Here is a 24,706-nt window from a genome sequence, read left to right on the forward strand (position 1 = left end):
AAGAAACCCAATGCAGATTGGGGGATGGTTGATGCTAAGGATACTCTAAATAACATCTCTTAAATTCAATTAAAAATAACAGACAGTGGAATGGGTCAGGAGGAACACCAGGGATACCCTAAATAGCATGCCTTAAAGGCACTTAGAAATAAAGAAAGATAACATGGGTGGGGCGAACACTAGACACTAGGAATACTCTAACTAGCATGCTGTAAAGTCACTAAAAAATATTCAAACCCTACCCCCATCAACCGGGAATATTAGTTCTCTGTGCTACCACTAGACATCTGGGATAATGCAAAACATTAGATAACTGAAAAAAAATTAGAAATGGGAGGAGAAAAGTTTTGAAACCAGCATCCTTGTCACTAGAAACAGCAGCATTAACCCGGTACACTAACTCATACGTTAGTCTAGTATGGGCTTTTATTTTGCGTAATAAGAAGTACACTTTAATCTCTGGCATTATTCAAGGGCTGCAACAGTTTGTGAGGGCACCTATATAACAGTCAACAGCATGAGTATCCTGTAAAATCAAGGACAGTTGAAAAGGATGAAAATGTGTCTATAAGACTTGAGGATAAAGGCAAAAGGAATCCTAGATGACATCTTGAATAATTTTTGATAGATTTTGAATGTACTGACTGTCACCATTGAGATGAAGAGCATTTACTGTACAACACTGCTGTTTTTACTTTTTTTAAATAAAATTTAATGTTCACAATATACTTACACCAGTTTGACTTATGATTTTAACCTGACTTTTCAGAAATCGTTCAGGAGTCAGAGGATGTATTTAGGTTGCTAGATTTGTGACATTCCATAGCCGATATGTGTGAATGAATTAATTTATAATTTATTTACTATGCAGTTACTTGCTGCTAAGTGTTCTGTTGCTCTATATGTTCTGCTTGTTCTTCACTGTCCACTCGGGTTACCTTGCTATGTGTGCTAACCTCCTTACCAAACTGGTCACTTGTTCACTACACATCATTTTCCTTCATGTGATATGTCACTGTGCAACGCAGTTCAGTAGCACCAGCATTAACTGGGTACTTTGCTTACACTTTGCTAGCGCGTTGTTATAATTGTCATAGATCTCATCATTAGCAAGTACTAAAGAGGCTCCACTTTATGAAATCAGCAAATTACATTTTCTTGCATGCTAAAGCAGATGTTTGTGTCCTTGTGACAGAAATCATAGTTCAGTCATAACATAAGGTCCTACTGTATTGTATGCATGTTGTGCACTTACCTTTGAGCTTGGTAGCAACAAAATTCCTGGAAGTAATGATCTGATCCATATCTGACCGGATTGTCCCTTCGAGCTCCTTAGTCATGCCTTTACATTCCTCCTGCAGGGAGCTGAATCCCTGAGTAACTTGCTCAAGGACAAGGTTGTAGGCCTCTTCTACTGTCTGGCAGGGGAAAAAAAGAGTGATGTCAGGTTCAGATTGGCAAAAATGTAATGCAAATTATCTTAAATGCTTCCTCCTACTGTCTTTCAATCTTGATAGGAGTGCTGAGTGACACCTAGCAATGAGGGACACAAACCAATTGCTGCCTAATGACCTTTTACAATGTTCACTTTATTTATGTTCATGAGATATTTTTATACTGACAGGAAGATGACTGCCTACTAGATAGTCAGAATGCTCATCCTTATGCTTATAAGAAGTTTTTATACCCTAAGGAGAACTGCTGCCCACTAGCCAGTCAGAATGTTCTCTTTTATGCCTATGATAAGCTTTAATACTCTGATGAAGATCACAGACATGGGTGTTTTAGAATTGCACTTCATGATGTGTTTTCCTTTTAATACAAAATTAATTAATGTTATGGAATCAAACTTTTGAGGTAAAGGATATTTCTCACTAAAACCTCCATGCAAACACCATCCAGCAGTTCATTTTGGGCATCTATATACAGTTAGCTCTACATAGCTGCCCTCTCACCATCACACTGCCATTTCCACAGCCTGTCCTACTCACTTTGTTTTCTCACATCAGTGATATGGGCAGAGATTCCTTTGATTCAACAAACTCTTTGGTAAAGCAGTATCTTCATTTTCAGTCTGAATCTGTCTGTTAAACCTACATCTTCCTAAGAGTTTTGTCTTTATCATATTTCCTTATTTTAGCTGTTTGTATTATATTCTTATCTCTTCTCACTTCCAGACTAAATAGTATCAGGTCAGCACAAAAACATTTGTTCACCTATTTGTTAACTAAGCTAACCGGATTGATCCATGTCAGACCCTTTTCAAGCATGACATGGACCACAGGTAATGAGTGGTCATACAGACAAACATACATACAGTTACATCAAACATTACAAGCTTTTTACAATATACAGCAAAACCACAAAACACTCCTTAGGGTAGATGTCTCACTGCAAGCAAAAATGACAATAACAATTCCAAAGGTAATCCAAGCAGTAGAGACAACCATGCTTACCAGTGTGTACATTAAAGACTATATTTTGTTTTACGTATCGTTTCTGGCAAATTATTGGCTCTGCATGGTTGTCTCTACTGCTTGTATTACCTTTGGAATTGTTTTTATAATATATATTGATAACATGTAGCACAAGGCAGAACAAAACACTATTAGTATAAATTACATAGCTGTGTACAATATATCCTTCAGTTTAGTGCCTCAGTATTATAGTTTCATAAGTACTTACAAGGCTATTTATATGTGGAGATTTTATGAAACCCAGCCATACATTCCCATAATAGTTTTTAGCTCTTATACTTTGTGTTCAAATAATACAGAAACATGCAGAACAAGGATTGCATTTTCTGCATCACATCTACAGGGACCAGGTTTCAAACCTGACCAGCTAATCATTGTCAGTTTCAGTTCTGAAACCTACTCAGTGCCTGTGTGGACTTTGCATGTTCTTACCATGAGTTTTCTTTGAGTATCACAGTTTTCTCGCATCTCCCAAAACACATACTGGTTGACTGGCCGCACCAATCTGTCCATATATATTATCTTTGTGGCCGATGTCCTTTCTTAAAAAGGTCTGAAGAACATTTTACCTATCTGATTAACAGAAGATAAACACACACACACACACACACACATATATATATATATATATATATATATATATATATATATATATATATATATATAGACTTATGAAATTTTTTTATTTATACTTTTGCTGACTGGAATAGTAGCTTCTTTTCAGGGGGAGTCAGGGAAATTTGGGAAGGGCATTGGGGAACTGACATCACTCTTTTCTTTTTTTAAACCCCTTTATTAAATTATAACTTAAGACATATGCAAACATACATTAACATAAAAAACATTGTAAACACTTTTCCATTCAAATACAATATACATCACATATATTTTCTTTGCTACTATTATCAGTCCAACTTTGCAAAAAAAATTGCTGAATTCCTGCCTTCTCTTAAACCTCACTCTGCCTCCTCTTGAATATTATTCTGCATATGTTGTTCTATCAATTTTCATTTACTTCTATGTGATGTGCTGTCTGCCTTTCCTAAAGATTCCTCTTCCAGTTAATGTATCTCTTTTATAATATTCAGCACCTCAAGTGCAGTTGGGGTAGACTTTGATTTCCATTTTCTAGTAATTGCTTTTTTTGGCAGCCACCATAATAAAACTTAACAAAGCATTACTATGTCTGAGCAATTCAGATCCTGCAACCCACCTCAAAAAATAATTTCCTTACTTACTCTGTAGAAAATTTTTAAACTGAGCCAACTCACTACACTCCCAAAATATATGTCCCCAGTTACCTGTTTCTTTTCCAGCAGACCTCCATCATTTGTTATCTATCTGAGGAAAAACTCTTTGAAGACTACTTGGAGTATAAAGTACCTATGCAATCACTTCCAAGCAAAGATACTAAATCTTCTGGACTTGGTTTTACACTTGGGAACCATACATATGCCATCCTATTGTTTTCTTGTAAATTGCTTTTCCAATCTCTCTTTCCAATCTTTTCTAAACTCCTCTGATTGATTCTTATAATTATCATACAATATTTTAAATGCTGTACTAATTCTTTTTTATCAACTGCTTCTGTTCCAGATTCTACTAAAAACTCTACCAGATCAGGTCTTTCACTTAAAATTCTCCTATTCCTTTCTATTTTCCTGTACTCTGAGATCAAGGCATGGTAGGGAAGGCAGTCCCTAGTGTGCAGTCCACATGTCTTTTTGGCCTCATCCCACTCTACTACCTTTCCTGCTTGAGATATTTGCTCCCAATATCTTAGTTCCTTTGCCAGATTTCTCCAATAAATTGTAGCCCTCTCTTGCCTATTTTCTGTACCACTACTTGCAATCATCCCTATTGGCAAAATCTCCTTTCTCTATTCTTGTAGTTCTTAGACTACCTTCTGCTACTTTATGTAATATAATATTCTACATGGTTGTTATTATTCTCCTTAAGGATCTGCACCCAAAATCCCACTCTCTCTCTATTTCTTGAACTCCCCTCTTGCTTTTTCATTATCCCTTTTCAATATGAATTAGAACCGTCTGCTTTTGTTATGTATATGATCCTTAACTGTGTAACTCTAAAATATCCCTTCAGATCAGATAAACCTAAACCACCTTGTTCTGTTGGAAGAATCAACTTATCCTTATTAACTCTTGCCCTCTTTCCCACTCAAACAAATTCCTTCAATTCTTTATTAATTATTGTCCACAACTTCTCAAGTTGAGAAAAGAATGTTTGACCTGTATATAAGACAAAACGGACTAAAAACATTTTCACTGCTTGTATCCTCTATCCATATCCATAAAAAAGAGTTTCCAGTTTCTCAGTTTTTATATTATCTTTTGTTTATCTCTTCCCATGCATCCTTAGCTACCATAACTTAAGCCTTTTTGATCCATACTCCTAAATACTTCATCTTATCATCTCCCCATAAATATGGGTTTTGCTGAACCAATTTGAGTGTGGGCACATAAATTTACGGCTATAGTCTTTGTTTTGTTTTCATTAATTTTATAACCCCAAAAGACTTGAAACTGTTTCAAAATGTTCCACAACATTGAGATATAATTTTCTGGATTTAACAAGTACAAGATAATAAAACAAATAAAAAGGGGAAAGAGGACACCCCTGCCTGGTTCTTCTGTTCCAACACAACTTATCTGAGAGGAACCCTCTCACTCTAATTCTTGCCTCAGATCCTTCATATATCTTTCTAACTAACTTTATTATTGTATCAGGGTATGCAAATGCCTCCATTGCCCTACGCGTAAAATCCCAGCTTACTCTGTCAAACGCTTACTCTCCATCATGACCCACCAACAACAGGAATATTTTCCTATTTTCCACTTCTTTTTGGATCATCATTATTCTGTTAATGTTAAAATGTTTGCCTCCCCCACACAAAACCACACTGATCCATATCTATCAATTTTAGCAACACATTTGACATTTTTTAGCTAGTATAGACATAAACACTTTATAATTGTGGTTTAAATTTAAATGGGTCTACATGAAGCTAGGTCTGAAGGGTCTTTGCCATCTTTAGGTAACTCAGCCACCATAGCTTTCTTCCAAGGTGTTGGTGCTTCCCCTCCTTTTAAAATACTGTTAAACAAAATTTTCCAGATCTTTATCACTTTCTTCCTAATTTCCAAACTTCCACAGGAATACAATTTGTTCTTGAAGACTTTCCTGAAGATTTATTACATATCACTGTTTTTATTTTTAGCCCTGTCTACCTCTAACTTGCCAAAGTAAGCCCTACAGAAATATTTTCATTTGTAATCTTTCTTGATATCCACATTTCTCTGCTTTATACAAATTTTCATAAAATTCTGAAATATCTCTAAAACATATACAGGATCTTGGGTTGTTTTTCTTGTTATAGTTTTCCTAAGTTTGACAACAACCCTTTCAATGGTCTGTTGCCTAAGTTGTGCTAAAAACTTTTGTGCTCTAGAGTAGTTATCAAAAATATTTGCTCAACAGTACTCTTTCTAAACTCATGCATATTATCTACATAATCCCTTATTTTCACTCTAGCACTCTGCAATTGTTCCTCCTCTTGTTTTGTGAGATTCTCCCTATTCTGCTGAATATCTATTCTGAAATCCTCTCTTTGTCAAATTCACATTCTCATTTATTTCCAAATGTGTCTTCTGCACCACTGCTCTTTGCACTCTACATTTTTTAATATAATTCAATAGTCTTTCCTTTGTATCTATACTTGTAAGGCAATTTGGATTCCAGGATAATATGGACAACGTAGCCATCATGATAAAAAGCTATTGTTCCCACCTAATACACATGCCAGTTTTTTGAATGTGTATTTTCAGCTTTTGTATCACATGCATATACTAATATTTGGCAGGCTAATCTTTTGTACAGTTTTTTTTCTCATCTCCATTTGAACCTATTGCACATATTCAAGAATTTTTGTTTTAATGAAAACTCTCAAACAAAAAGGTAACTACAACCCCTCATCCCCTATTAACTTGGATCAAATACACAAAAATAAGTACATCTTCAAATCATAAAGTTTAACCCTCCAGAAGGGAACAATTCCCCCAAAATTGATGGCTGCACATATAGGCATTATCTAATCAAAATTAAGGTTACTCGTGCTACAGCCTATGCTCCCTCTTACTGCTTTTTGCTGTCTGTTCTTTTCTTATCTCTCTTCCCCCAAAATATAAAAAGTTGACTACAACCTTAACTTTGACCACCATGTGTCTACTGTAGTAAGGAACGCTTTCTACGTAGCACACTTGATTAGTAAAGGCATTGCCTTGACACCAAAAGAAGTTATAACTCCCCAATGTACTCAGCAATAATTTTTTGTAGATTTCACTTAACATTTATTTTATTTATTTTTATTTATTTGTCTTTTTTTACTGAGAATGTCCGACTAGGTAATACCCATTTTCAGTAGAGGCCCAGGAAGAAAAGCGCCATTTGCTTACATTGCATTATATTAAGTTCCGGTCAAACATGGAGTAGTTTCATTTCTATTTGCATGTATACACAAATAGTGGTTACATTTCTATTTACATTTATACATAAACTGTAGTTACATTTATACATATAAAGTATAAGATTTTACAGAGGTGGAAGTTACTAAAGATAAAGCATACATGCATCTTAGTGGATTGTACAGGCAGCAGTTACATATAAAAACTGCTTTGTTATTTCAGTAAGATGTGGAGAGTATTATGTTTAAGGAGGATATTTGGATAGTATTGTACAGCAAAAAAGTTTTAACCCTCTGATTAGCATGTACAAGACCAGGACTGGTGAAGATGTTATTTAAGCAGTGGTTTAAAACTACTGAGTTTGTCAAAGAGTTTTATTTGCATGGGGATACTATTTCAGAGTTTAGCAATGCATTGAGAGTAGAGTGAGTCTCCTGCAACATTATTCGACTTATTTGTAAGTAATAAGAATTTGTTACTTGAATGGAGGTCCCTTGCTGGACAGTTGAGTAGTAATTTTGTAGTGCAGGGCATTTTTCTAGATGATGCATGAGTTTGTATGCTGTAGTTAGTTGTAAATATGTTAGACAGTTGTGAAGTTCAAGCCAGTTTAAATGCGTTACGCTAAGACAATACTGGTTCTTATGAGAGAGACTGGTGGCAAATTTAGCTACTTTATAGTAGCAGGATGGAAGTTTCTTTCTTAGAGTATTGTTTATGTTTATTAGGATAGGAGCAGCATATAACAGAGTCGGCAGAAAGAAGGTGGTGGCTAGAATTTTTGCAGTATCTGTAAGGAATTCCTACATAGGGAGCCTAGTTTCTGGTGTGTAGATTTAATGGTGTACAGTACATGGTGGTCATATTTGAGATTGCCATCTATTATAATGCCTATAAGTTTACTGTGAGTTACAGTCTCAATGACAGTATTATTTGCTGACTTTATGGTAAAAGATTGCTTTTGATTTAGGCAACTTTGTGAGGTGAAAACACTAACTTAGTTTTCTTGGGGTTGAGTGGGAGGCTTCATTATTTGAGCTAGATTTCTATGGAGGAGAATGATTTTTGAGTAATGTCTTGCAGCATTTTTATTGCTGAGGCTGCACATATTAATGTTGAGTCTGGTTGAAAGGATGAGAAGGTTTGTTATCATTTAATGACTTTTTGCCTTCCAGACAAGTAACTAGGGAATCACAACAAGGAGTACTGTGAAAGTCCTATTGAAGGGAGCAGTTGCTGGTGTGAGATAGAATCAAATACCTTTGATAAGTCTAAGAATGTGGTGGATACAAACAGACCATTGTTTCTATGACGGTTTATTATAGTGATAAAATGTAGTAGAGCAGTAATGGTGCTGTGCTAGGGCCTAAAGCCGTTTTGTGTTTCTGACAGCAGGTTATTTGAGGTTAGGTATTGCATCAACTGCATATGGATGCATTTCTATAATATTTTGGCAAGGGGGAGAGAATCACTATCAGTCTGTAGTTATTAAACTCTTTAGATTTGCCATCTTTGTACAGTGGCATGATGTAGGATTTTTTCCACAGTGATGAGACATATCTTTCTGCTATGGACCTATTAATTAGGATGGACACAGGGAAGCTATGACTTTTGCAGCCATTTTAGGTAGTCTGATGGTAGTTGGTCTACAGCTACAGAAGTAGTTTTTAGCTTAAGAAGCAACTTCCTTATGAGTGAGGTACATACTGGACTAAAACTGAAGAGCTGTAGCCAGGTGGTTTTGATTGGACTAGGGTAGACTGAGGAGTGGGGCAGATGTGTTAAGTGTCTAAGAGAAATAATACTGATTGCATAAAGTAGGACGTAAACTGTGTGAGGATAGAGTCTATTATATTGTCTGTTTTTGGAGAAGGAGCAGTGGTCTTGTCAGGGTAGAGTAGTTTAGTGATGACCAAAAAAGTCTGGGGTTGTTTATATGTTTGTCTTGTAGGTTGGTATAGTATGTTTTCTTATCCTGTTTGACATGGAGTTTTGCAATGTTTCTAGAATGTTTAAATTGCTGGAGGGCATTTTGAGTTCTATTTTTATATCATTTTGTTTCAGGCTTTATCCCTTTTTGTCATATTTTTTTTTTGTTTTCTTTGTCAGGCATGGTACGGGATTGGACGTTACTCTTTTATTATATAGTCAAGCTAGACTATTTAAGGTCTATAAGAATATGCTATTAAAATGTTCTACAGCAGTAGTTAGTGGCATTGTTCTAAGTACATTCTAGTTATATTTTTTTAGTGTTTCAATGAAATATCTTCACTGAAATTGGTTGTATTTCATATTTGATTATAGATGATATGTTTATCTAAGTTATGCTGAGTTTTAATAGTATATGTTGGTATGTGGTCACTTACGCTATCTGACAGCCAGCCTACTTTTGTCAGTTTGTCTGGTTTGTTTGTAAGAATCCAATCCAATGTTGAGTGTCTCCCTGAAGTTTTATTGATTCTAGTAGGTGTGGTTATTAATTGTCTGAAGTTGTGCAAGTTTATGGATTCAGTGGGGGTAGTGGACTTTATGAGTTGCCAGTCTATATTTAAGTCTCCAAGTAGTACAGTTTCAGGGTTAATTTGTTGGCATATCCAATGCAGGATGCTTTCAGCAGTATCAACGTTACTCCCTGGTGGTACATAAATTTCTGTTAAACATATAGTATTCCTACTGATGGTTTTTAGGCATGTTATTAGTAGTTCAGCATTGTTAAATTTAGTTGTTTCCTGTAGAAGTAAGGTAATGGTTAGGGAATTTTTATAGATGATTGCTACACCACCTGCACGCTTGTTTTGTCTGTCATTCCTGAGTATATTGTATCCTGGGGGTGATCACATTATCCTTTGCTTCTTCTTTTAACCAGCTTTCAGTAGCTATGACTACATCAGGAATGTATGTGGCAAGTTAAGCATGGATGTCATGGATTTTATTGTACACACTTCTTGGGTTCATATTTAGTAAGGAGAGTTTGGATTCTGTTTTTTTTTTTTTTTTTTTTTTTTGCTGAGATGAATTAGGTGGCTGGTTTATTTTGGGGTTGGAAGTGATGGTTTTATGAACAGTGGGACCAGGGTTGGGATGAATATCTCAACTAGTGTTTTGAACTGATATTCTACAGAGGAAAGAGTGTGGCCAGTTATATTTTGGTCTTGGTTTGATATTTGATTGTAAATTTGGATGCTTAGTTTTAAGATACTTTTAGAAAAATAAATCAGATGTGGTTTGTTTGTAGAGATAGGGTGTTATGAAGAAGGACAGACTGGGTAGATGTTGATATTCTTTGTGAGGACTGGATGAAGTCCTAAGTACTTGAATGAGATGAATTTGATAATTGGTGATAAAGGCTTGTAGAGTGAGGAGAAATAGTAAAATAATCTGACTTAGGGGCATCTTATTTAACTTGGATTTTATCTTTGTTGTAAATTAGGATAAAAAATGTTAGTAGGGTAGTGGGTTGGCTGTGCAGATGTAATTTGATAGTTAAAGGAGGCAAGGATTAAAACAATTTGTGACAGGGTCTTGGGTGGTAAACTAGAGTGGATGTTACTGTTGGGAGTAATTGTATTGATTGTTTTCCTACCGAAGGGAACTGTTGGTACTGGTTAGAGGAATACGTGGGTGGTGGCATGGAAGTATAAATGTAGAATAACAGGGAGTGGGTGTGATTTGGAGGTTGGGTAGGGGAGCAGAGTGAGCCTGAGCATTAGTGAGGGTGAATGAAGTGGGTTGAAAACTTGTCAAGAGACAGAGAAAACAATCAGTGACAACGTAAATAGCCACAAATCTGCTGGAGATAAGTAAAAGGAACAATGCAGTTTAAAAGGCTTCAGTGCTAGTAGAGGAATGTCTTGGTTTTGTTGCTCTAGAGCAAAGTTTTAGTAGAAGAGTTGGTCCAGTATCATCTTGACTTGACTAACGGAGATAAATTGCACTTGTCTGTTTGAACAACTGTGCAATATAAGGAGGTTTGTATGGGTCTATATCACATTGTTTAACGCACTAAACGTCAAACACCTCTTCGTCAAACCATATTTATAGAATCTTCATCTGTCGAACGATCGTTTCAGTGAAACTTTTTCCCACGGTAAGTAACAAGTTGGCCAACCTACCAACCGCAACAAAAACAGCATTATTTTAAACCCACCCTAGTGGGAGGCTGCACCCTCCACATCCCCCTAACTAAATATACCAATTCCAAGATGGCACTACAGAGGGGAAAAGGGTAAATTCCTGAAAATGGTCCTAGGAAAAAGTTCTCTGAAATGATCATTCGACGGATGAAGACTTCGACAAATAGGGTTTGACAAACAGGTGTTCGATGTTTAGTGCATTCGACAATATGATATACACCTAGTTTCTATGGACTTTAAAAGGCAAAATCCAAAAGCCTACCTCACCTCAACCCCCCACAGACCAAGCAAAACAATGAGAAAAAGTAAGCCAGAATGCAGCTCTGGAAAAATACTGGCTGACATCTCAAAAGTGATTACACAAGAGAAATAAACTTAAGAAAGGGTGAAGTGGACTGCTAAAACAATGAACTGAGCACAGTTACAGGAGAAAGTACCAATAGGAACTGCTGTGGTCTAAAAAAAATGGAGCTATTATAGTGGATAAAGTTCTTTGTTTTAGGCTACCATAATATTTATAATTTACATACAAATATAGCCCACACGCTGGTGTTCAAACTGCAGACTTCACTGTTACATAAATATCTACTTCCTTGCAGGGACACTTCAATAGAAAAATTAAAACACACTAAAAGACAGTTGAGTGCACTGAATTGATGCTGACTGCACAAATACTAGCTCAGAGCTGAAAATGGTTTAGTAACTGCCTCAGGCAAGGAGAAACAGGAAAGGAAGGGGAGGCCAAGGGTGACATCCTTGAAGGCATGCAGTTCCACTAAAAATAGGAGGATATAAATAATGGGAGTAAAAAAATTCTAGAAAAAGTGAAGAAAATATAAAAGAAAGAAACTTTGAGAAGTAGGAGTAAATGTCAGTGTCTGTTAGGAAGAAGAGAGTAAAAGCTGACCAGCAGGATGTCAGTGGAGGAGGGTTTACAGACTATAAGGCTACTGCTTACAAACTAGGACACTGAAGCACTTGCCTTCAAGACTAGTCAATATGCAGACTAAACATACACAGAAGACTGGAAGCCTCTCCTTTCCTAAACTTTCCTAGCTAGTTGTTCCAGTGATCAGATTTTGCTGATCCCTGGGCTTTGTATTTGGTTTCTGTGTTCCTCCATTTTCTTGTGTGGCCAGAGGTAGTTTCTTTACTCACTAGTGGGAGTGGGGAGTACTGAGCTGCTTGTTTGTCCTCAGAGGAGTGGTTAGAAGCAGCAACTAGTAATTCGTCGGCCATTTTGGGTCATTTCCTGTTTTTTCCAGCCCCCTGCTATAAAGCACACGTTAGCGCACTTTAGCGATTTAGTGCTGCTACCGTTGCACACTAGGGCAGCCGGTTAATCAGATTTAAACTATTAGGGCTACCTAAAGTCCACTCTTCAAATTTTCCCTTAAAACTACCTTCCTCAAAGTATACTACTGTTCTATTTAGTGTATCCTACAACTATAAATTATCTCTACTTGACTCCCAAGTAGACTATTCTCTATCTGTATAGCGAAGCACTTGCTCCTACAGTACTTATCACCTCGATACAGCACTCTTGTTATAGAAAGTACCCCAAAAAAGCAAACCCCATTTCTCGGTCACCCACATCCCCCAGAACCTTTTCTAAGTTTTTCTGTCTATTCCTTCTAGCATGTCGAGGGATCAGTTGCTAATGTCCTCTCCTGCTCAGCTGGTGAACCTGGGAATATTGAGGCAATGTTACAATTGCCTCATGTACACTGACAACCCTCTCCTCCTCCCACAAAACACAAATACATGTGAGAGATGCAACTATACGGCCAAACTGGAGGCTGAGCTCTCTCAACATAGGACTGGCATGACCAGACAGGAGGAGAAGGTAACCACACACACTATAGACCCAGTCTCACATAATACCATCACAACCTCAAATTATACACATAAACACACAAATACATACTCGGAGGCTCTGATCAAAAATCTACCAAAACAGCAGAGGCCACCAAAGCAGACACCCAAACAACTACCACCTCAGAACACAACACCTGCAACACATAGACCACACAGTCAGAGTGTCAAGCAGTCACAGCCCTTAAGGCCAAACACAATGCCAGACACACTAGTCATTGGTGACTCCATAGTCAGACACACTGGCGTCCGCTCACCAGACTGAGTAAGGAGAAGGTCACAGTAAGCTGCCTGTCGGGTGCTAGAATCCGCCACATAACGCATGCACTCAGGTCTCTCAACAGCAGGTACAAGTATGACTCAATCATTGTCCACGCTGGTGTTAACGACCTGAGGCACCTCCTTGGACTACATGAAAAGAGACATAGAGGAGCTCTCTGATTATGTAGCCCAAGCAGGTATGACCCTGACCTTGAGCAGTATCCTACCTTCACCAAGAATGATGCCACAATACAGAGATAAGATGATCAGCTTTAACAATTACCTTAAACTCTGGTGTCATTCAAAGGGGATCCAATGTCTGTCTGCCTGGGATGACATGCTGGACAAGCCACGCTGCTTCATGAGGACGGCTTGCACTTGTCACCCCTGGGATTCCGGAGTTTGGCAAAGGCTCTTGCCACCCCCATAGTGCCTCTAAACCTACCACCCTAGAACAAAACAAAGAAAAAAAACTAAGGGTAATGCTGCTCAACGCCAGAAGTCTCAACCTCAAGATGCACCTTTCGAGGCCCTTCTCAGTATGGAGAACATCGATGTCTGTGCTGTGACAGAAACCTGGTTCAAGGCTCCTGAGAGCACCCCAGCACTATCAGGTTTTACCTCATATCATGCGTTCTGGCCCCAAAACCCGGACAATACCAAGAAAGGAGGAGGGGTATCCATATTCATCAAGGACACCCACACCTCAAGATTGGTGGCATCGCACGATGCATCGGAAACCATCCAGGTGCAATTAACCATAGGCAAGACTGCTCTGCAATTTGTAGCATGTTACAGGCCACCCTCGCAAACTCAGGAACCTCATATGGCCTTCCTGAAAACACTGGAGGGGATAAATGTATCTCCGAACACCATCATACTAGGTGACTTCAACTACCCTAATATAGACTGGGAACACTACTCAAGCCCAAACACTCTAGCCCAAAAGTTCCTGGAATTCATAAACTCAAATGCCATGGAACAACTAGTCACCATCCCCACAAGAGGAGAAAAATAGAAGTTATGTCCTTACCATAACGTTCCATGTGGAGTGTTCATCTTGCCTTTGTTCTTACACATGGGTTCGGAGCCGATCCTCGGCTCCGTGTCGCCGCAAGCTCTGCATCGAGAAGAAGCTCGAGACAACCTAATACCCACAATCCCCCTCTGCCTTTACCTCAGATCTAGTTTGCAAGCAAACCAGCAGTCAGAGAGAGAAACATTCATGCCAAAAACACATAGACACAAAATAATTATCTATCTATATATATATATATATATGTATATATATATGTATATATATATATATATATATATATATATATATATATATATATATATATACATGTAAACCATATGTACAACAACTGCAATGCAGAAGCAGAATACTCCAGACCAGGCACCAAACTGAACGTTCTTCCTAAGGGTGGGAGGGTGGGAATGTAAGAACAAAGGCGAGATGAACACTCCACATGGAACGTTATGGTAAGGACATAACTTCTATATGTGATAGTGTTCGATCTCGCTTGTTCTTACACATGGGTAGCGTCCTAGCTCCATGTTCCTGAGGAACTCACGGAAGGACGTTCTTGAGCACAGTGGAACCAAAGGTTGCCCTGTCCCTAGAAACCTTGTCTACCTTGTAATGAGAAATGAATGTATGTGGTTTAGACCAAGTAGCAGCCGCACAAATAGCGTCTAGTGGTAGGCGAGCTGCATGAGCCAGGGATGTAGACACTGATCTTGTGGAATGTCCTTTGGGTTTGTCCAAAAGAGTTTGATTTGAAGAATCATAGACATAGATGACACAATCAGTTAACCATTTAGAAAGAGTTCTTTTAGTAACCGCTACTCCTTTTCTGTTATCAGCAAAGGCTACAAAAAGTTGATCAGATTTCCTGTGATCTTTTGTTCTATCCAAGTAAAATCTCAGTTGTCTGTGGACATCTAATTTGTGTAACATATACTCCATTTTATTGGAGTGATTCTTGAAGAAGGTGGGTAATTCAATGGACTGATTAATATTGTTAATAGAGCAAACTTTAGGAAGGAAGGATGAATTTGTGCGAAGAGAAACTCTGTCAGAGTGAAAGATCAAATAAGGGTGTTTAATGGAGAGAGCTTGAAGTTCAGATACTCGCCTAGCGGATGTAATGGCTACCAAAAAGAGAGTCTTCCACGACAAAAATTTCAATGGACAAGAGGAGGCTGGTTCAAAGGGGGGCAGCATCAACTTAGATAATAATAAGTTTAGACTCCAAGGTGACGTAGGAGATCTAATTGGTGGTCTAATATGAAAAGACCCTTTTAAAAAGGCTTTACAAAGTCTGTGGGCCATAACAGGAGCCCCACATTCTTCCACATGGAAATTAGAAATGGCAGCCAATTGAACTCTTAAAGTGGCAGGAGAAGCACCCTGGTGGAACAATTCTGTTAAAAACTCTAAAATTTTATTCAAAGGAGCTATGACAGGGTCTACTTGCTGTGTATTTGCCCAGAATACAAAGCACTTCCATTTACTAGTATATGTTTTAGTAGTGGAAGCTTTATGAGAAGCCACTAATATATTCTGAACTGCAGGTGAAAGAAGATCAGACCTGGCTAAGTAGGGAATTGGAGCAGCCAAGCTGCTAGATGGAGGGACAAGAGCGAGGGGTGGGGAGCCCCTGACGAGTGAGTCAATAGATCTGGCTCTGGGTCCAGGATCCAGGGCCCCCGAATGCAGTGTGTCATGAGAAAGGGAAAACAAATTTGACGAGACCAGAATGGGGCAATGAGGATTATTGTCCTGTGCAGGTTGTTGGCTTTCTGGAGAAACTTTGTGATCAGGGGAAAAGGAGGAAATGCGTACAGGAGACCCGGGGGCCAATCGTGAATCAGTGCGTCCCTGGGGACTTCCCCTGGAGGGAGTAATAGGGCAAAGTAGCTCCTGCATTTGGCGTTCATTGGAGACGCAAACAGATCGCAGGAAGGCTGGCCCCACTTGCGAAAAATCTTTTTCGCAACTGATTGTTTTAGGGACCACTCGTGCGGTAACAGGATTGCTCTGCTCAGCCTGTCGGCTATGACGTTGGATGACCCCGGGATGTGCGTTGCTATCAGAAAGCGACCCGTGGACTCCGCCCATTGCCAGATTCTCATGGCCTCTCTGCATAGTTGATAGGACTTGGTTCCCCCCTGCTTGTTTATGTACCAGACTACAGACATGTTGTCCGTCTGAACTGCAATAGTCCCTAGAGGAAGAAGGGGAGCAAAGTGTTGCAACGCTAGAAACACTGCCCTCAACTCTAGAACATTGATGTGCAGATTGTACTCTAAATTGGTCCATTCGCCTTGGACTGTCTGTCCCTGAAAGATGCCCCCCCACCCTATCAGGGAAGCGTCCGTGGTCACCGTAGCTGTCGGCGTGGGTAGCACAAATGGTCTCCCTCTGGAAAGGTTGCAAGTCTGAAGCCACCAGACTAGGTGTGATTTGCATGTGTTCGTTATAAGAATTTCGTGTGTCAGAGGTAGCTGTTGGAACGACCATTGTGCAAACAGTAGCCATTGTAGGACTCTCATGTGCAGTCTTCCCAAGGGTATTGCAATAAGAGAAGCTGACATGAGTCCCAAAACCTTCAGTACCAGTTTTGCTGGGGATTTTCTGGATGACAGAAGAAGACGTATGTGAGTCTGAAGTGAAAGTATCCTTTCTGGAGGAAGCCTTAGAATTAACTGATGTGTATCTAATTCCGCTCCTATGAATAAGATACGCTGTGATGGCTGAAAGGAGCCAGTCGTCCAGATACGGAAACACCTGGAATCCTAGGCGTCTCAAGTGAGACGCTACCACTGCCATGCATTTGGTGAAGACCCTGGGGGCTGAGGTCAGACCAAAGGGCAGGGCTCGAAACTGAAAGTGACTGGCTCCCAGCCGGAAGCGCAAATGATCTCTGGACGCCCTGGCCATCTTGATGTGGTAGTATGCGTCCTTCAGATCTATTGAGCACATCCAGTCGTCCTTCTGTAAGAATGGAAGGATCGATTGAAGCGTGACCATTCGGAACTTTTCTTTCTTGACGAAGGTATTGAGGTTGCTTAGGTCCAGAATGGGCCTCCAGTCCCCTGTCTTCTTTGGAACTAAAAAGAACCTTGAGTAAGTTCCGAATCCTCTTTGGTCCACTGGGACTGGTTGGATGACTCTTTTTCTAGCAGCTTTGAAATTTCTATAGCTGCTGGTTCTCGCAGATGGGGCGGCACATCTGGGAGTCTTTTCTTTGGAATGGGATTGGATAGAAATGGTATACTGTAACCTCTGGTAACAACGCTTTTTACCCACTTGTCTGTAGTAATGTTTTGCCAGGCCTGAGGGTATAAAGCTAAGCGACCCCCGACTGCCTCCAGAGCAGGACAGTCGGGCCTCCTCTCAGGAGTGCTGGAAAGGTTTACCAGGGAGTGTATCCCTGTCACCTTGATTCTGCGGACCCCCTCTGCCGCCAGGGCGGCGTCTTCCACCTCTGCCCCCTCCTCTGCCTCTAGAATGGGCATCACCCTGTGTGCCTAGGAAAGATCCTTGGGGTTTTCGAAACCACATTTTTCCACCATGTTGCCCTTTGGGGTACGGTCTGGATGGGGTGGAAAAACGGACTCCGACAGCAGACAGAGTCTTTCCCTCCTGCTCACACCGGGTAAGGGTCTCCTTTACTTTGGGGCCAAAGAGAGTGGCACCGTCAAATGGGGCGTTAGTAAAGGAAGACTTGAAGGCTTCCGCAAATGAACATAAGCGCATCCAGGATTGTCTACGAAGAGCAATCGCTGAAGCTGCTGCCCTACTCGAACCTTCGGCTGCGTAAGAGATCAGCCTCATGGACGAGTTTACAATGGATGTAAGGGTATTAAGTTGCGCTGTCACTTTCTCTGAGACAGCAGCATCTGTAGTACCCTGGAGGGTATCTCCCAACTCTTTGACTAGATCCCTCTGTAGCCGTGTAAAGTGGGTCAAATAGTTCAGGGATCGCATAGAAAAGGCCGCTGAACTAAAAATGCGCTTCCCATACCTGTCCATAGTCCTAGAATCTTTATTAGGGGGATGGACAGATGAGGAAGATTCCGACATCTCCTTTTCGTGGCGCTGCCACCACCATAGCGTCCACTGGAACTCCTTTTGTCAAGTAAGCCTTGTCCTGGGGTGCAGTGATATATTTATTAGGCTTCCTAGGGACTGGTTCCACTGTGTCAGGAGCCTCCCCCTTCGAGCAATCAGCTCCATTAATTCATCGAAGGGCGGAGTGACCCAGGAGGAGGAAGGGCGAGCACCAAATGCCTTCAGCAAGACTGACTCATCCTCAGAAGGGGGAAGGGACTGCCAGTCACCTCTCTGTTTTAGGATCTCCAAGATGTCAGAAAAAGAGACATCTTCTGAAGGTGACTTAGGGGACCCTTCTGACTCATCCAAGTCAGTATCGGATGTCAAAGATTCTTGTGGAGAATCTAAGTGTCTCCTCTTACACAATCTTTTCCTAGGGACTTCTTCGTGGGGAGCATCCGAAGAAGCCTCCGAGAAGAGGGGCACCCTCCAGGGGTGGCTGAGACACCGGTGCTCGACGCTTGGATGTAGCCGTGGGTGCAGAGGAGGATAACGGTCCTTTATGGGGAGGAGAAGCTGTTTCTGCTGATGTGGTTGTCTGGGTAGACAACACCTTCCTCATGAGGTCGAAAGCCCCTGGGTCCCGAGTCGAGGTATCTCCTGGTTCCGAAGAAATGGGAAGAATCCCCGAAACAGGCACCGAAGGCATCGACCCTGAGGACGGAACCGAGTCGATCCGCGCCGAGGCCTCGAGAGGGAGCGTCGGAACCGAAACATCGGTCCGACTCTCGGTCCCGGAACCAAGGATGGATCTTCGGCTCCGAGACTCCGGATCAGACGGAGTCGAGGTGAACGGAGCTGACCGAGAAAAAGACGGTTCTGGCACCGAGGGCTCCACAATCAGCAGCTCAGCTTCTTCCGGCTCCGAAGACTGGACAGGTCTCGGAGGAGGAACAGATGGAGATAGTGGAAGGCCTTCAAGTCTCGACACCAATTGAGAGGAGACCGAGATGAGCTTGGATAAGGCCGTATTCTCCATTAACTTCTGCACCACACGGTCTACATCGGTGTCGGAGAGAGGTCTGGAAGAACGAGTGAAGGTATCGAAGACGGAGCCGACCTCAACAGAGTCGGTGGAGGGAGCTCCATCACCGGTTCCAAGACTCGAGGCTCAGAAACTGCCAACAGTTGAACACTCGGCCCAGAAGTCTGTGGAACCGGTGATCTAACTTTACTCTAAGAGCTCGGAGCCGATGACCTGGGCTCCGACGTCTTCGATTCCTTCGAGGATTTGGATGCCTGGTCTGAAGCATCCAGAGCCTCCTGAAAAGTAGGTTTTAACAACCCCCTGTCCATGAGTTTCCTGCGCCTATCTGTCATGACCCTCCCACTGAAAGAGTGACAAATTGAACAGTCCTCTTGTAAGTGGAGAGGGCCAAGACAGTAGACACAGGAACTATGGTTGTCAGTAACTGACATCTTTTGCCCACATTGGCAACGTTTAAAACCCGATTTAGCCTTCTCAGACATTTTAAAGTTAAATCAGATAAAGTCAAGTCCAGTAAAAAAGACAAGTCCAGTGAAAAAGTTGAATCCGATAATAAAAGTCAATCCAGTTGTCAAGTCCAAGTAAGGGGTGGTAGGCCCCGAAAAACTCTGATAAGTTAAAATAAACTTAACGGAACCGAGAAATTCTACCTTACCACACACACATACACTATATCACTAAACACTTCTTTTAGAATAATAATATCCTGAAAAATATAACTATAAAAGTTAAATCTTATCTGAAGTTGCTCGAGCTCGACCCAGTGATGCGAACGCAGCAGCGGCAAACTAGATCTGAGGTAAAGGCAGAGGGGGATTGTGGGTATTAGGTTGTCTCGAGCTTCTTCTCGATGCAGAGCTTGCAAGCGGCCGACACGGAGCCGAGGATCGGCTCCGAACCCATGTGTAAGAACAAACGGCGAGATCGAACACTATCACATCATACTTGATCTCATCATCACGAACATGGGAGCACAATGTTCAACGCCAGAAGTATACCCCTCACTGGTGAGATCTGATCACAAACTAATCTCGCTGGAGGTCCTCATCCGCCCCACCGAAATGAAAAAGACCACAGTAAAGAACTTCTCGAAAGCCGACTTCACACTTCTAAAGACTAGTGTGGTCTCCTTTAAGGCCCCTGAGCCGGCGGTTAACATTACTCAAACCGCTGAATCACTTACAAATGCCTTCTACCAGCACCTGCAGGGCTGCATGGATCAGGCAATCCCAAGCAAAACAAAGACTCTTTGTACCAAAGGCAAGCGTCCAGTCTGGTGGACCCCAGCCATAAACAAACTCTACAACAAAAGGAGAAAGCTACTACAAGATAGAGCAAAATCCTTAAAAGGTAAGACACCGCTGATCACTATAAGTAAAAAGCTAAGAGCTCTCATAAAATCATCCAAAGCTAATTTTGAGAAAAAAATAGCTAAGGACTCTAAAGACAACCATAAGGCATTCTTTAGCTATGTCAGAAACCTAGGAGGAAACTCCCAGATATGCTCAGAATTAGTTTAAAATGATGTGAAGATTACTGATCCTACAGACATTGCCAACATACTGGCTGAAAGGTTCAGTGCAAACTTCTCCCCCCCCTACCCCCCTAAAGGAGAGATATCTATACCAAATGATTGTAGCCCCCAAACATCTCTAACGCCCAGGTGAGAACTGCTCTCTCCAAGGCAAAGAACACAGCATCCATGGGACCTGATGGTGTCCCCGGCTGTGTGCTCCATGAACTCAACGAGGAATTAAACCCACAGTTAGGACAGCTGTTTAATCTTAGTCTCACCTCCAGATGCACCAGGAGTGGCGCACAGCGACTGTGGTCCCACTCCACAAAGGCGGTGCCTCCACCGACCCTGGAAATTACCGTCCCATTAGCTTGACAAGCCTTATCTGCAAAGCCATGGAGAGGATCGTAATGGATCTCATAAATAAAGACATAGGGAACTTGCAGACTTTGGATCCAACCCAGTTTGGCTTTGTCAAAGGCAGATCATGCCTTCTAAACTTGGTTGACTTTTGAAACAGTCACCAAGGCCATTGACGAGGGAAAGGCAGTCCATACAGCCTACCTAGACCTGGCGAAGGCTTTTGATACAATACCTCACTCAGGTATCATTGAAAAACTCATCAACTTAAATGTAAACCCATACATTACAAGATGGGTTGCAAACTGGCTGAGTGACAGAACCCACAGGGTCAGAGTTGCTGGCGCCATGTCAGACTCAAAGCCTGTCACAAGTGGTGTCCCACAGGGCTCAGTCCTGGGCCCACTCTTGTTTGGCATCTACTTTTCTGAAGTACAAGCAAACACAGAAGGGTTATGGCTGACAAAGTTTGCAGATGACTGCAAACTGGGCCGTAGTTGAAAACACATCCGACACAGATATCCTTCAGAAGGGTCTCACAGAAACGGATAACTGGTGCCAGAGCCATGGCCTAAAGTTAAATGCCAAGAAATGCATAGTCATACCCTTGGGAAAAATAAGGTTACCCTAGCTACCATATAGGTGGCAATCCCTGAACACAGAAGAAGTTATTAGGGACCTGGGAACCCAGGTTGACAGTAGCCTTTCATTCGACACTCATATTGCTAAAGTAGTTAGGAAGACCTTCTACATTGCCCACCTTATCATGAAGGGATTCACATCTAGATCAAGGGAAGTCATAGTCTCCCTATACTCATCACTCATCAGACCAATGATCGAGTACAATGCCCCACTCGGAATGTATCTGACCCGACACTTGCAGCAGCTGGAGAGGCCACAAAGTTCCTCACCAAAAGGATAAAGGGTCTCAAAATCTGTCTTATGCTGCCCGACTGAAAGAACTCCAGTTATATTCAGTTGCTTACCGCTTGCTCAGAGGTGACCTATGCCTGACATACAAGGCCATGTCAAACCCAGATTTGATGAACATGCTTCATCTCAAAAATCTAGATCCCTCAGAGCCACAAGGCGGAGACTTAAACCTCGACACGGTTATTAATAGGACGTGCTGGAGGGATAGATTCATCACCCAAAGACTCCCTATGCTGTGGAACAAAATCCTGGTTTATGTGAGGCAGAGCACCTCGCTGGCCTTGTTCAAGAGGAATCTTGACCAATGGATGGGAGATCACAGATACACCCCAGGGGTTACCTCAGTGTCACTGCTCGACAGAGGCACAGCAAAATAATGGGCATAGTTTCTCCAAACTAAAGGGGTGGCGTAAGCCACAAAACTATGGGCTAGGCTTATAAATGCCCTCGGGCAGATAGCCTAGTATGAACCTATGAACCTATGAACCTATAAAACTTACATAAAACACAAGGACAGAAGTGGAACACAGGTTGTCCTAATTAAATGCCTTTTGGATTGAATGGACTCAGACTGCCTATTTGGATGAGACTGCTGTGTGTATATTTAAGTTTCTAGTGAACCTGTTGAAACAGGAGAACAAAAAAGGATGCATTCAAGGTTCAGTAGAAATCCAATTACATTACTATGGGATGAACTACAGAAAAGAATAAACAGCTACCCTCAGCTTCAGACATCTCGACTCCACTGAACATTTGCCACTAATAAATAAACAAGCTAATATCTTTGCAACTGTAAGAAGCTTAGCATTTTCATAACTTTCATCATTTTGCTTTATTTTTAAAACCGGCATGCTTATAAAAACACCTGTTTACAGCTTAAGTCGAAGGTAATAATCTAGACATTCACCCTTGTAAAATAAAAAGAGAACATATCCTTATACTATACATAATACAGTCAGTGCACTTTTATACCCTACGCCCCAGCACAACAGCCAAAGATCACAGCATATGAACATTAAACTTACTTTTGTCTAGGCTTTCTCATTATTCTGTAAAACCTATTATTCTTACAACTCAAAAAGTACTTGATTACTTTAATATCTTTAATACATGCAACAGTCACTGAAAAGACTCACCCATATTTAAAATACCTGTGACTACACAAAACTGTTTTACTGTATATACATAGTCTCAATCATCCCAAATTACCCGTGAACACCCATTTTTAAACTTAAGCTTAATTTCCCAAATGCCCAATCTGGGTGCAAGTGCACCCGAGACTTGCAGTCAAACTACTTCTGTTCTGGCTGAAGATGTCACAGCCAATCAATTGCCTTACTGCATCTAATTTGCATGCGGCCTGCCAGCTTCATGTACAGTGTTACTGTTGGTATGCGGAAGCAGCTGCTGCAGACCTGGTATACTTTATGTTCAATTAGGTCCGTTCAGTCTGCAACTCTGTATATTACCAGAGTTTATCAGGACTGCCTGTTCGTTGTTTTAAACAGGAAGGTAAGAGGACTACGCCGACACAAGGAGATCTTTGTGCCTGGCTTAAAAACTGGATTTGCTACCAAAAAACTCATCATGAGGAAGAAAGAAGGCTGGAAGGCTGTTCCACAGTGTGTTAGAGTGGCATTTAGGATTTCTCAAGGAAACGTGCAGAGTGGAGAAAAGAAGTTAACAGTTTTTCTCAGGAGGTCTGAGGTTTGTTGTACGACATGAAAACTCATCAGAAAGGAGCATACCTCCCAACAGTACTGAATTACTTGGTAAAAAAACGAGTTTTGGAGTCCAAATAATGGGGTGCCACGATTCCCGAATGGCACCCCTTCATTTCTGATTTTTTCCAGCTTTGTTTTAAATTTTTTTCACGCTGACATCATCATGTGCGTGATGATGTTCACTCAGTCAGCCTGTCGGAATTGAGCTTCAGGAGACATTTCCGGCTGCTTGAATGGAGAGAACGAGTTTTATTTCTGAGTTTCTGCTTGGGAGGAGGGATCTGCAAGGAAACAAAGGTACACGAGAACAGAGTTTATTTTTCTGCTTGCAAGGAAACGAGAATGGAGTTTATTTTTCTGCTAATGCTAATGAGAACGGAGTTCTTGGGAAACAAAGTGCTACAGAGCTCTGTAAGGTAGTGTTCTGAACAGAACTGAGAGAGTTATTTACTAAAACTACATGTGTGTGTGTGTGTGTGTGTGTGTGTGTGTGTGTGTGTGTGTGTGTGTGTGTGTGTGTGCACGGCCCCAACTGAATACACCTGGTGGCTAGAGGTATTCAGGCTCAAGCTCTGTACCTTGGGTACAGGCAAAAAGAGGCTAAAGTCCCTAGCCACCACCATTTGTGAATTTATGCCTCATATTTTTGTTCTGTTCCTCATTAAATCTGTGGTTTTCAGGATTTTTTGTGGCAAATCACTGAAGGATTGAATTCACTAAATAATGACAGGCATTTGAATTTCAGACTTCATATTCTTCAGAAAATAAATGGTAACACAAAACCTTTTATTCTAGCAATTTTCTAAGTTTATAAGATCAGTATTTGAAATTTG

General features: G+C 41.0%; 1 protein-coding gene across 1 annotated transcript in view; it reads right to left on the reverse strand.

The window, feature by feature from the left end:
* Positions 1-24,706, reverse strand: part of NIBAN1 (niban apoptosis regulator 1) — a 2,689,070-nt gene that overhangs the window by 662,698 nt on the left and 2,001,666 nt on the right. The window contains exon 8 of the mRNA XM_044085307.1: positions 1,256-1,418. Within this exon, the coding sequence (XP_043941242.1) occupies positions 1,256-1,418 (163 nt within the window). The remainder of the gene's footprint in view (positions 1-1,255; positions 1,419-24,706) is intronic.

Source organism: Protopterus annectens, chromosome 10.part0 (assembly GCF_019279795.1).
Source record: "Protopterus annectens isolate FY-2018-M chromosome 10.part0, PAN1.0, whole genome shotgun sequence".
Classification (NCBI taxonomy): domain Eukaryota; kingdom Metazoa; phylum Chordata; order Ceratodontiformes; family Protopteridae; genus Protopterus; species Protopterus annectens.